Below are 13970 nucleotides of genomic sequence, written 5' to 3'. Positions count from 1 at the left end.
CAGGTGCAGCAGGCAGTAAAGAAAGCGAATGGTATGTTAGCATTCATAGCAAGAGGATTTGAGTATAGGAACAGGGAGGTTCTGCTGCAGTTGTACAGGGCCTTGGTGAGACCGCACCTGGAGTATTGTGTACAGTTTTGGTCTCCTAATCTGAGGAAAGACATTCTAGCCTTAGAGGGAGTACAGAGAAGGTTTACCAGATTGATCTCTGGGATGGAAGGACTTTCATATGAAGAAAGACTGGATAGACTAGGCTTATACTCGCTGGAATTTAGGAGACTGAGGGGGCATCTTATTGAAACATATAAAATTCTTAAGGGGTTGGAGAGGCTAGATGTGGGAAGATTGTCCCGATGTTGGGGAAGTCCAGAACCAGGGGTCACAGCTTAAGGATAAGGGGGAAGTCTTTTAGGACCGAGATGAGAAAACATTTCTTCACACAGAGAGTGGTGAGTCTGTGGAATTCTCTGCCACAGAAGGTAGTTGAGGCCAGTTCATTGGCTATATTTAAGAGGGAGTTAGATGTGGCCCTTGTGGCTAAAGGGATCGGGGGTATGGAGAGAAGGCAGGTACAGGTTACTGAGCTGGATGATCAGCTATGATCTTATTGAATGGCGGTGCAGGCTCGAAGGGCCGAATGGCCTACTCCTGCACCTATTTTTTATGTTTCTATGAACAAAAGCACCCATTGAGGAATGGGTGGAAAGAAGACAACATCTTTGGAGACTAGTAGACTAGCTTATTATTTGACTCCAGACATTTTTGTTACAGAGTTAAAAAAAATACACCATTCACACCCCGCGTCCACAAACAAACAAGTTAATACCTACACAATTATAGGGTGCTACAAATTGGCACATCCTGTGATCTTACCTTATTGTGCTATGTACTTCCAGGGCTTCAAAGCAAATGATAACAGGACAACATTTGTATTCATGCAAGGATACTAGAGATAGATATTTGCGCATAATTCAGAAAGCAATAATCATGATAGACAACCATTACGAGCAGGAAAGAACTTTTATTTATATAGCGCCATTCATGACATCTCACAGCAATGAAGTACTTTTGATTTGCAGTCATTATTGTAATGCAAAATAAAAAGTAGCAACCGATTTGCGCACAGCAAGTTCCCACAAACCTCAATGTCCCACAAACTGCGATAAGATAAATGACCAGATCATTTGTTTTAATTACTTTGGTTACGAGATGAATATGGGTCAGGACTCCAGAACACTTCCTGGCAGAAGTGGCCCCTGTTTCACATATTTTTCCAATGGTGCTCCAATAGTGCACCATTCCCTCTGTTCAGTCCTGAAATGTCAGCCCAGATTACATGCTCAAGCCTTGCATGGGGCTCGAACACATGAATTTCCAACTCTAAAGGGAAGAACAACCAACAAAGTTGGCATCCCATTGAAAAATCTTATGGTCAACAATAAGTGTTCAGAGCAAATAAAAATTGATTTATAAACAAAACTCAAAGAATAAAAATGGGTAGAATTAGTCACTCATAACCTTTATAAGGTTAGTAGTCAAAGCAATTTGGCTTGAGCAAGTCCAAATAACATCATTTAAAACTTTGATCTACTGCCACCAATAGAATGACACCAGACGAGCCTACCTATGATTTGAATTTATCCTTACCTTTGCAGTTTCATTGTTCCAGTTAAATTCAGATTCATAAAACCCAAGATACATCACATCTCCTTTAACTTCAGAATCTGAACACAAGAAAATTACAGCTAAAATGCAAACTCCATCTTGAAAGTAGAGTTACAAATGAGAACTTTATGCAGTGTTAGACAAACACGGCATTGATCCTGAAGCTGGCAATGTAGGCAACTTCAATTCTTTCAGCAGTGCTTTAACACAAAGCAGTTGCTGTTATACAACATGACTTCTGCAGCATGGAAACTACCTTTCAGAGGCTGGTCCTTTTCTAGTCACTTGTTACATCTATGCTTTGCCTCCAATCACCATTTTGTTCTCACCTCTGAACAATGTGCCTGTTAGGAGATCAGCATCACAGTTTTTAAACATTCCTGGCCCATGCAGAGATTTCCCCAAATACATGGGAAGAATTTTGGCCAGAAATCTAGTCGTAAATGTGTCGTGAGCAACACTGCAGATGTAGTGCTTTGCCCGATTGCCAGCACTCTGAATTTTGTTTCATTAGCTAAACTGCACAGCAGCAGCCTTGATGTATAATGCCGAGTTTTAAGAGTTAAAAAGACGACAAACTGCATTTGACTATTCTACTCAAGAGCTCTAGCAAACATTCGGACGCACAATACGAATAGGCAAATAGTTTTTAAAGAGTCAGTCTTGTATCACAAGTATTTTTAGCTTTGCAATATAACAAGCCTGTGTGCCTTGGGAATTACTTCACAGAATTAGAGCAGAATTGTGCTGTCATACTTACCCTTCCTACTGTAGATGGGTGCAACTTCAGTGGGGGGCAGGATGGGGAAAGAATTGGGTTGGGGTGGGATTGCACAAGTACTAAGAGTCAAAAACGAGTTGCCAAGAATCTCTTGGCGCCAAATACCACAATTTATATCATTAGTTTATTTGTACAGCTCAACTTTCCAGCTTTGAAAAGACACTTCGAAACTAATTTCTATTAACACTGCACACTCAAAGTTTGAAGAGTGCAGAATGTTTGTCAATAAAAACACGTTTTTGCCTTGTTTTTACAGCAGTTATTTCTGTAGATCTCGTCAGTGCACATAAACTTTACACAGATTCTGGTGCTTCTTATTTTGATACAAATAATAACTGCTTAAACGTTAGATTAGGATTAGTTTAGCTTCTGTGACTGAGAATTGAAAACATTTAATTCCCAGTAACTCATTTCTGGTGTACGTCAAAAAGGTCGGTCTTAAGACTCGGGCTAGACTCAAATTTGAAAACCGCAGTAGAAACAGGTTTGGTGCTTGAGGGGTGAAAATAGAGAAAGGGAAAAAAAATGTTGTGGAATGGCCTAACATGGAAAGAATGATCTGAAATCCCAGGATGTTGCCTGAATGTCAGAGCCCAATCCTGGCCTTCTGCCCCCATCCCATGTCAACGCAGTTAAAAAAAATCACGGGAGAGAATGTGAGAAAAGACACAAATGTAAAAATAATCTACTGAAACAGTTAGGAGGACCATAGAGGTTCAATGCTGCAGTTCACCATCAACTTCTCAATTTGGGATGGCAATAAGTGCTGACTTTGTTGACAAAGCACAAATTTCAGAAAAAAACAATTTAAAAAAGATCCAAAATTTGGCTATCAATACGAGCTTCTGTATTTACCTTCTGTGTGATACTGCTTGATATACTGCCCGTAGCAAAATTCGTAAGTCCACCATTCCTTGACCTGCAAGGAAATAGAAAGATAAAAACGTCAACATCACTCCGACAGGGAAAAACACAACTGCTTCTCAGCATTGTTGGGACTATAGACAATAGACAATAGACAATAGGTGCAGGAGTAGGCCATTCAGCCCTTCGAGCCAGCACCGCCATTCAATGCGATCATGGCTGATCACTCTCAATCAGTACCCCGTTCCTGCCTTCTCCCCATACCCCCTCACTCCGCTATCCTTAAGAGCTCTATCCAGCTCTCTCTTGAAAACATCCAACGAACTGGCCTCCACTGCCTTCTGAGGCAGAGAATTCCACACCTTCACCACTCTCTGACTGAAAAAGTTCTTCCTCATCTCCGTTCTAAATGGCCTACCCCTTATTCTTAAACTGTGGCCCCTTGTTCTGGACTCCCCCAACATTGGGAACATGTTTCCTGCCTCTAATGTGTCCAATCCCCTAATTATCTTATATGTTTCAATAAGATCCCCTCTCATCCTTCTAAATTCCAGTGTATACAAGCCCAATCGCTCCAGCCTTTCAACATACGACAGTCCCGCCATTCCGGGAATTAACCTAGTGAACCTACGCTGCACGCCCTCCATAGCAAGAATATCCTTCCTCAAATTTGGAGACCAAAACTGCACACAGTACTCCAGGTGCGGTCTCACCAGGGCCCGGTACAACTGTAGAAGGACCTCTTTGCTCCTATACTCAACTCCTCTTGTTACGAAGGCCAACATTCCATTGGCTTTCTTCACTGCCTGCTGTACCTGCATGCTTCCTTTCATTGACTGATGCACTAGGACACCCAGATCTCGTTGAACTCCCCCTCCTCCTAACTTGACACCATTCAGATAATAATCTGCCTTTCTATTCTTACTTCCAAAGTGAATAACCTCACACTTATCTACATTAAACTGCATCTGCCATGTATCCGCCCACTCACACAACCTGTCCAAGTCACCCTGCAGCCTTATTGCATCTTCCTCACAATTCACACTACCCCCAGGCTTAGTATCATCTGCAAATTTGCTAATGGTACTTTTAATCCCTTCGTCTAAGTCATTCGACTAAATCCTTGAACTATCTACCCATGGAAGTATCTTCCCCATAGTGATTGCAGTTCAGGTCAACTAGCATCTATTAAAGGGCAATTAGGGATTGGCATTAAATTCCGATCTTGCCAGAAAGCTGGTAGAGCTGCTGCCTCACAGCTCCAGAGGCCAAGGTCATCCTGTTTGCGCATTCTCCCTGTGACCACGTGGGTGTCCTCCAGGTGCTCCGGTTTCCTCCCACATCCCGAGACCATGCAGGTCTGTAAGTTAATTGGCCTCTGTAAACTTCTAGTGCGCAGGGAGTGGGCGAGAAAGTGGGACAACACAACTAATGTGAACAGTTCATCGATGGTCAGAGTGGACTCAGTGGACTGAATGGCTTGTTTCCACGCTGCATCACCAAACTAAATTAAACGCAAGGAATTAATAATAATTGATCTTTTCAATCTCTAATAGGTCACTGCAATCTTCAAAAGCTAGAGTAAGGAAGGACCAGTGTAACAACTACATGAAAATATCAACGTTACAAGATATTATCATTATTGAAGACCCCACAGCTGTAACTCGGTAGATAGGCTGCCGCATCGAAGGGGGTCCCGGTGGTGGGGGGGGCTGCTGCAGTGGTGCCATCACAGAGTTTCCCTGTTGGAGAAGGGGAGCAGGTGGGCCCAGGCCATTCAGACCGCATGGTGTTGGAGCTGGCAGCGAGGAGGCCCCTTGGCCTGGAGTCCAGATGAGTTGACGGCCACAGCTGGTGACTGGAGGAGGGGCAAGGATCAGCAGAGTCTTTTTATTATGTTGGCTGATTTCCCAAGGCAGCATGAAGTGTAGATGGGAAGTCTAGTCTGTGCGATGCATTGAGCGACATCTACAACTCTCTACAATTTCTTGCTGTTGAGATCTGTTCCCAAACCAGGCTGTAATGCACCCTGACAATATGCTTTCTATGGTGCATTTGGAAGTAGGACAATAAATGCCCTAGGGGGCGGGAAACTCAATGATGGTTCGGGGAGGGACGGCATCTTTCGGAACATTTCAAAAATGTTCATGTCCATTCTGATTTTCCAGTATAGAACATTCACACTTCATATTTTTGTTATGGGGGGATTGGTATAGAGGTGATGTGGAACAGGAGGCAACAGAAATGACTGGTAATTATTTTACTTTTCATTAAACAAAGATTGGGTCTAAGAGAACACTTCAAAACACAGGTATTCAGCTTAATTCCTTCACAACAATAACTTCACCTTTACAAGGCAAGATGCTGCCTGCATTGGCTTCAACAGTTCAGAAATGTCTAGCCCTGTATAAGACTGTTCTTCATCTTCAGAATCCTGTTGAAACTTCATGGCTTGAGCCGGCAGCCTGCACTCATACATCTGCTTGTATTTCGAAGAAACTATTACAATATCATCTGATTTTGACTGTCAAAAGAAAAAAAGACATTAAAGTTAGATAGCAGTTGCAGCTTGAAATGATGCCATTTATTGAGAATGACACAGATAATCATGCAATCCTTTTAACAGAAGCCTGGGATCTAATTCAGTTCACAATGAAAATTCCTTTAATAACCGCGAACCTTGCACAAAATAACTATTGATATATATTTTTTTTAAATTAGTTTAGTTTAGAGATTTAGCACGGAAACAGGCTCTTCGGCCCACCTGGTCCGTGCCGACCAGCACTTAACACTATCCTACACCCACTGGGGACAATTTTTACATTTACCAAGCCAATTAACCTACAAACCTGTACGTCTTGAGTGTGGGAGGAAACCGAAGATCTCGGAGAAAACCCACGCAGTTCACGGGGAGAACGTACAAACTCCGTACAGTACAGCACCCGTAGTCGGGATGGAACCCGGGTCTCCGGCGCTGCATTCGCTGTAAGGCAGCAACTCTACCGCTGTGCCACCGTGAGCAGCATTAGTCGATTTAGTCGAGAGTATAATTCTACAGCACAAAACTAGCCCCACAAATTAAAGCCGAACCAGATGGGCTGACAGGGAATGTCACATTGAAGCAGGGAAGGACTATTTTTAAGAGTGGAATTCTTGCACATTCAGTTGTTTCAAATAAAAAGGATGAAAAATAAGCATGTTAAAAGGACATCTGCTTACTGCAGAAGTACAGTAATTTCACACTGCGTGTTTCCAAGAGGTTGTCTGTAATTTACAGCACTATGCTCATAAGTGTTAGATAAACGCCTGCAGTGAACTGTATTAATGAAATAGTTCTGACATGACAGCAAGTATTTCATAAAATTACACACAGCTATTTATGCCTTGGCATACAGCAGCCAATTCACCACGAACTAAGCTTTGGAAAACATCCCTACATTGGGAGTGATGTGCCCATTAGTACACCACGAAGATTCGCATTACACAGTTCTCAGCCTTGGGGGTATTCTAACGGAGATCACTTATGAGATATCCTTTGGAAGCTGTTACGACAATCTCTTCCACTGACACTTGTATGAAGATACTTTATTAAACACCAACATGCAACGATACTTTAAGGGCATTAAAACCAGTCATTTGGCGTGGGGCATCCTGGGTTTGCAACATTATAAACCAAGCAGGAGAAAACAAGAAATGGTTAAGTCTGAAGAAGGGTCTCGACCCGAAACGTCACCCATTCCTTCTCTCCAGCGATGCTGCCTGACCCGCTGAGTTACTTCAGCTTTTTGTGTCTGTCTTCGGTTTAAACCAGGTAGTGTAAGAAAATAACTGCAGATGCTGGTACAAATCGAAGGTATTTATTCACAAAATGCTGGAGTAACTCAGCAGGTCAGGCAGCATCTCAGTAGAGAAGGAATGGGTGACGTTTCGGGTCGAGACCCTTCTTCAGACATAATAATAATAATAATAATAATAATAAACATTTATTTTATATAGCGCTTTTCCAAGTGCTCAAAGACGCTTTTATTGTTTTCTCCTGCTTGGTTTATAATGTTGCAAACCCAGGATGCCCCACGCCAAATGACTGGTTTTAATGCTCTTAAAGTATAGTTGCATGTTAGTGTTTAATAAAGTATTTTCATACAAGTGTCAGTGGAAGAGTCTGAGGAAAGGTCTCGACCCGAAACATCGCCCGTTCCTTCTCTCCTGAGATGCTCCCTAACGCGCTGAGTTACTCCAGCTTTTCGTGTCTGTCTTCGGTTTAAACCGGCATCTGCAGTTCCTTTTTACACAAACGGTTATGTTAATTGGATCACATTGAAACTCTTGGGATGAGATCAGGGAAAAGATTATAGTGATCTTCCTGCTACTTATCCTTTAGTGAAAGGCATATTTGTTCCGTCAATCAATATTTAGACCATTTGTATATTCAAGGAGACATCCCTCAAGTGGCATTAAATAAATATATTTTGAGTGTCTGGGATTTTGTGCCCAAAAGGCCTTTAAACCATCCACAGGCTTTTGAATATTAGTTGCGATGTGCTCCCATTGTCAACTTGTAATGTTTATTAGTTCAGTGTAACGATACAGAATGGAAACAGGCTCTTCAGCACTCCATCTATGCTAACCATTGAGCACCCGTTCACACTAGATCTATATTATCTCACTTCCTACACACAGGCAATTCATGCAATTAGATTTTGATTGCACTGCATATCTTTAGCCAGGGAGTGTAAGAAAATAACTGCAGATGCTGGTACAAATCGGGGGTATTTATTCACAAAATGCTGGAGTAACTCAGCAGGTCAGGCAGCATCTCAGGAGAGAAGGAATGGGTGACGTTTCGGGTCGAGACCCTTCTTCAGACTGATGTCAGGGGGGGCGGGTCAAAGGAACGATATAGGTGGAGACAAGAAGTTAGAGGGAGAACTGGGAAGGGGGAGGGGAAGAGAGGGACAGAGGAACTATCTAAAGTTGGAGGTCAATGTTCATACCATACCGCTGGGCTACAAGCTGCCCAAGCAAAATATGATGTGCTGTTCCTCCAATTTCTGGTGGTCTTCACTATGGCACTGGAGGAGGCCCATGACAGAAAGGTCAGATTCGGAGTGGGAGGGGTAGTTGAAGTGCTCAGCCACCGGGAGATCAGGTTGGTTAAGGCGGACTGAGCGAAGGTGTTGAGCGAAACGATCGCCGAGCCTGCGTTTGGTTTCGCCGATGTAAAGAAGTTGACATCTAGAGCAGCGGATGCAGTAAATGAGGTTGGAGGAGGTGCAGGTGAACCTCTGTCTCACCTGGAAAGACTGTTTGGGTCCTTGGATGGAGTTGAGGGGGGAGGTTAAAGGGACAGGTGTTGCATCTCCTGCGGTTGTAGGGGAAAGTGCCCGGGAATGGGGTGGTTTGGGTAGGAAGGGACGAGTGGACCAGGGAGTTACAGAGGGAACAGTCTCTGCGGAATTCATTGCCACTGACGGCTGCGGAAGTCAAGTCATTGGATATTTTTACGGCAGAGATTGGCAGATTCTTGATTAGTACGGATGTCAAATGTTATGGGGAGAAGGCAGGAGAATGGGGTTGAGGGGGAAAGATAGGTCAGCCATGATTGAATGGAGTAGCCTTGATGGGCCGAATGGCCTAATTCTGCTCCCATGACTTATGAACATGAAGCAGGCTGACAAACAAACCCAGGCCAATATTTGCATAGAGATAAATTGACAGCTTGTTTCCCTGTTGGCAGCGTAGAGATTTGAATATGTTCAAGATAGACACAAAATGCTGGAGTAACTCAGCATGTCAGGCAGCATCTCTGGAGAAAAGGAATAGGTGACATTTCAGTTTGAGACCGTTCTTCAGACTGAGGGTCAGGGGAGGAGGGAAACTAGACGTATGAAAAAGTACAGAACAAATCAGAGGTGGCACCGAAGGTCCAGGAAAGGTGGAACCCACAATGGTCAATTGTTGGCTGTGGCCTCATATTTTGCTTGGGCAGCTTACAACCTAGTATGAATATTGATTTTTTTAATTTCAAGTGACTCTTATATTTCCTCTCTCTCTCTCTCTCCGTCCCTCCCCCACCCTAGTCATCCTGCTAGTTTCACTGATCATATTACTTCGTATCACCTCTTCCACAGCCAATAATGGACCATTGTGGGCTCCATCCTTCCTGCAACATCAGTGCCAGCTCAGATTTGAATATTTTGAAATTGATTGGCACCACAGTAAAGCAACTGGCTTTGTTAAAGTTTGCTTCTTCTTAAAACAGACAACACACAATGGGTTAGGTAAACCAACACAAGCTTTACTGGTTGATCAGCCAGCAGGAGTGTCGGGATGTACATCAATCAAGTATGCCACCAGCACTTGACTGTCCCGAGCCACCACTCCCCAGAACAAAGACTGGACCAGATGTTTTATACTGTAAAGATCAAAAAGACACATTCCTTGAGGCATTAATCATGGTCCCAAAATGCTGTAGTTCGTTAACATCTTCCCGGTAACTAAGATTGACTCTCTTACATAGCCAGGTACATCAAAGGAAAAACAGGAAGGACAGATTTCGAAAGGCATTAGTCCTGGTTCCAATATACAGTAGCCCAAGCCCAGCAGTCTGGGTTTGTCTAGCACTTCCCCACTAGAGAAAGCCTGCTAATGAAGAATTACGAAGCTACAAAAGATAGTCCTGTATCCCCTCATGCATCTATTATGTATTTAAAGCATTTAACCCTGTCAGCTTTACCTCAGCGTTACCCAGGAGGAAACACTAACAGCCGCATGTACAAAGCACAATGGTACTACCAGTGCTTTGCCTATTAACAGAGGACCTCCAGACTTGCCACACCACAGAGATTATTAAACAGCTGACAGAATGCAAATCTATTTGTAGACTTCAAAGTATACTGGGCAGATATTATTTTTTTACCCTCCAAGATGACACAGAAAATTCAAGCATGCACTTTCAGAGAACGTAAAAGCATTTCATCTACCACCAGCAGAAATGCCCATCTCCGAGTGGGTTTCCATTAGTCTTTTCTACCTTTACCATCTCAACTGATTCATTGATTTAAAGACCCAGCATGGAAATCGGGACATTTGGCCCACACTGACCACGTTCACACTAGTTCTATGTTATCCCACATACTTATCTGCTCCTCAACATTTACAGAGTCCAATTAACCTACAAACCCACGTCTTTGGGATGTGGGAGGAATTCACGCAGTCACAGGAAGAATGTGCAAACTCCACACGCAGAAAGCAGCCGAGGTCAGGATCTTTGGCGCCATGAGGCAGCAGCTCTACCAGCTGCCCCAATGTGCCAATTTCACACGGTCCATCTCCTACCTTTCCCCTTTCCTACACTCCCAGTTTCTCAGTCTCCATCGCAACTGTTCAGATGATGGCACCTTCAAAACCAGTGTTTCCAATATGCTGCCCCTTATGTTTAATTGTACATTCACTCCAACAGTTTCCACACTTTTGTTCTCAAGCCTGGTTCTGGGACCAGAATGATTTTCCAATCCACCAACCTTCCTGATGCAATGCATCATCCTGGACCATATCCAACACGTCCAGCATGATACCATCGCAAGATGCATCTTTCCTTTACCCTGTCCACCTCAGCATTTAGAAGGTACTATCCCCTCCAGTGTGCTCTCCTTCCATTTTGACAAATACCAGTTCCTTTTCCCATGCCACCTCTGCCTTTTTTTCTACCTCCTCTTTTCCCACCAAGGCTCCATGTTGACCTTCCACATGAAGTTACTATTTAGTTGTACTGTTAAGTTAATACACTGCATTGCGGACTAAATTAGAGTACATGAGGAATGGGCAAAGGAGTGGACAAGGCACAGGGTCAGCAAGATCATGAGGAGTGGCAAAGCAGGCTTGAAAGACCACATGGCCTTTCCTGCTTTTATTTCTTTTGTTGTTAAATGCAAGAAAATGTCACTGAAAGAGAAAGACCGCCCTGACAGTTCCACAGACACTGGCTAAACTAACAAGTTTAGGTTAGTTTATTATCACGTGTACTGAGGTACAGTGAAAAGCTTTTGTGGTGTGCTAACCAGTCAGCGGAAAGACAATACAATCGAGCCATTCACAATGTACAGAGATACACGATAAAGGGATTATAGGTAAAGAAACGTTTGGGGGATAAGAGATGTAAAAGTGGAGTGAATGCAGGTCCATTTCTATGACTAGCGTACAGTCACAGAGTCGCCTGGGTTGGGCACCATCTGCTATTGCATTGTCAAGATTATACATGGGAGGATTACATACAAATTAAAAATAACTACCAATGTCAGTATTGAATAATAATAATAATAATAATAATAAGCATTTATTTTATATAGCGCTTTACCAGATGCTCAAAGCGCTTTACAAAAACAGTCATAACATAAAAACAAACAGACAAACTATCCTGACGGAGAAGCGGCGAACAAACAGCGCCAGCGTCCTCTCACGTCAGGGTCCGGCAGTAGACAACATAAAGCACAGGACACACAGATACAATTTGAACACAAACAGCCATCACAGTGATTGCTCCAGGCACACCCTCACTGTGATGGAAGGCAAAGAAAAGTCATTATCTCCTCATTCTTCTCTCGTGGCGCCACGAGGCGATCGAGGCTCCCAACTTTTGAAGCCCCCACCGGGCGATGGAAAGTCCCAGGGCCGAGCCGAGCAGGCCGATGAAGGTCCTGAGCCCCCACCGGGCGATGGAAAGTGCCGCGGCCAGGCCACGCAGGGCGATGAAGGGCCTGCGGGCGGGTCGATCGTACATCGCGCTCCGGGGCGGTCGAAGCTGCTACGGCTGGAGCTCCTGAAAGCCGGTCGCCAGCCAGGGACCTGCGAACTCCCGATGTTGCGGTCTGCAGGGCCCACGGCCGAAGCCTCCGAGATGGTAAGTCCAGGCCCTGCGACCGGAGTCTTCAAGGTCGATCCCAGCTGGAGGCCGCCGACTCCACGGTGTTAGGCCGTAGCGCGAACAGAGACACGACACGGTAAAGGTCGCATCTCCGTTGAGGAGATTAGAAAAAAGGTTTCCCCCACCCCCCCCACCACCCCCCACATATACAGAGTTAAAAATAGAACAAAACGTACATTAAACGATGACAATAGACAAAAATCAAAAAAAAGACAGAGACTGCCGGTGAGCCGTGTACAACATTGCACAGGGATTAAAATGACAGTGCACATGATGTGGAATGCTGTTTTACCATGATGGTGTGGCGCGTCGAAAAGCCCGAAATAAAGGCGAGGAGCCACGTATTTCGGGAGGAATTTACTTCGTGGCTGTTCACTAGACCAGTCGAGTCTGCCAGAGAGAGATCGCGCCTAAAATCCTGTCCTTTATCCCCGTAGCTAAGGGCTGCCCCCCTGGACTGGTCCATTCCGTGCTGAGGGGTTCGGTAGTGGTATGGCCTGACCCTTGGGAGCCACCCCAGGACCCCCCCCCCCCCAGAACCGGAGGCACGAAACGCACTGTCGGTCGCACAACCCGACGGGACCGCTTTCGTAAATCGGCCGACAGAGGGGCCTGCGTAGTCACAAGGGTGCAGGGAGCCGCAAAGGGGGGCGACCTCGCGGCCGAGCAACCCGCACCGGTTGGTCAATGTCCAAGTGCGCCGGCTTTAAGCGGTCAATTGACACGGCCTCTGGCCGGCCCCCCATGTCCAAGACAAAGGTTGTCTGCCCGTGCTCCAGCACCCGGTACGGGCCCTCATTTGGCCTCTGGAGCGGCGTCCGGTGGGCGTCACGGCGCAGGAACACATAGGCACAGTCCCGGAGAACCGATGGCACGTAAGGGCGGAATGTCCCATGGCGGGATGTCAGCACCGGTGCGAGCTTGCCAACTCGCTCTCGAAGGCGCTGTAGGGTGGATGAGGGCGTTTCCTCTTGCCCCGGCAACGAGGGCACAAACTCCCCGGGCACCGTGAGCGGCGACCCGTACACGAGCTCCGCTGAAGATGAGGCCAGGTCCTGCTTAGGCACAGTCCGGATGCCCAGCAAGACCCATGGTAGTGCGTCCAACCAGTCCGGGCCGGAGAGTCGCGCCTTCAGCTGCCGGTGGAACCTCTCCACCAGGCCGTTTGCCTGCGGGTGATAGGCCGTGGTGTGGTGCAGCCGCACGCTCAACAGGTGAGCCATGGCCGCCCACAGCTCAGAGCTCAGAGGTGAACTGTGGCCCCTGGTCCGAAGAAATGGCCACCGGCACCCCAAAGCGAGCAATCCAGTGCGCGGCCAACACAAGAGCGCATGCAGCTGTGTCGGTCAGCGGTATGGCCTCCGGCCACCGCGTGAAGCGGTCCACCACCGTGAGGAGGTGTGTGATGCCCCGGGACGGCGTGAGAGGGCCCACAATGTCCACGTGCAGGTGGTTGAAACGCCTGCGGGGTAAACCGATCTCCTGGAGTGGCATTGGAGCTCCATTATGACTGCAATGGAGCGTCGGGGTCACCAATGTGGCGCGTCGCAAAGCCCGAAATTAAGGCGAGGTGCCAGGTATTTCGGGAGGGATTTAATCGTGGTGTTCTCTAGACCAGTCGAGTCTGCCAGAGAGAGATCGCGCCTAAAATCCCGTCCCCTATCCCCGTAGCTAAGGGCTGCCCTCCTGGACTGGTCCATTCCCGTGCCGAGGGGTTCGGTAGTCGTATGGCCCGAC

General features: G+C 45.9%; 1 protein-coding gene across 2 annotated transcripts in view; it reads right to left on the bottom strand.

Annotated features, from left to right (window-relative positions):
• Positions 1–13970, bottom strand: part of os9 (OS9 endoplasmic reticulum lectin) — a 66687-nt gene that overhangs the window by 32457 nt on the left and 20260 nt on the right. For both annotated transcript variants that reach the window (XM_078431374.1, XM_078431375.1), the window contains exons 2-4: positions 5658–5834; positions 3302–3365; positions 1648–1724 (exon numbers count right to left, since the gene is read on the bottom strand). In XM_078431374.1, the coding sequence (XP_078287500.1) occupies positions 1648–1724; positions 3302–3365; positions 5658–5834 (318 nt within the window). The remainder of the gene's footprint in view (positions 1–1647; positions 1725–3301; positions 3366–5657; positions 5835–13970) is intronic.

Source organism: Rhinoraja longicauda, chromosome 42 (assembly GCF_053455715.1).
Source record: "Rhinoraja longicauda isolate Sanriku21f chromosome 42, sRhiLon1.1, whole genome shotgun sequence".
NCBI lineage: Eukaryota > Metazoa > Chordata > Chondrichthyes > Rajiformes > Arhynchobatidae > Rhinoraja > Rhinoraja longicauda.
The sequence above is the reverse complement of the archived record's forward strand: the minus strand, read 5'-3'. Positions and strand labels throughout refer to the sequence as shown.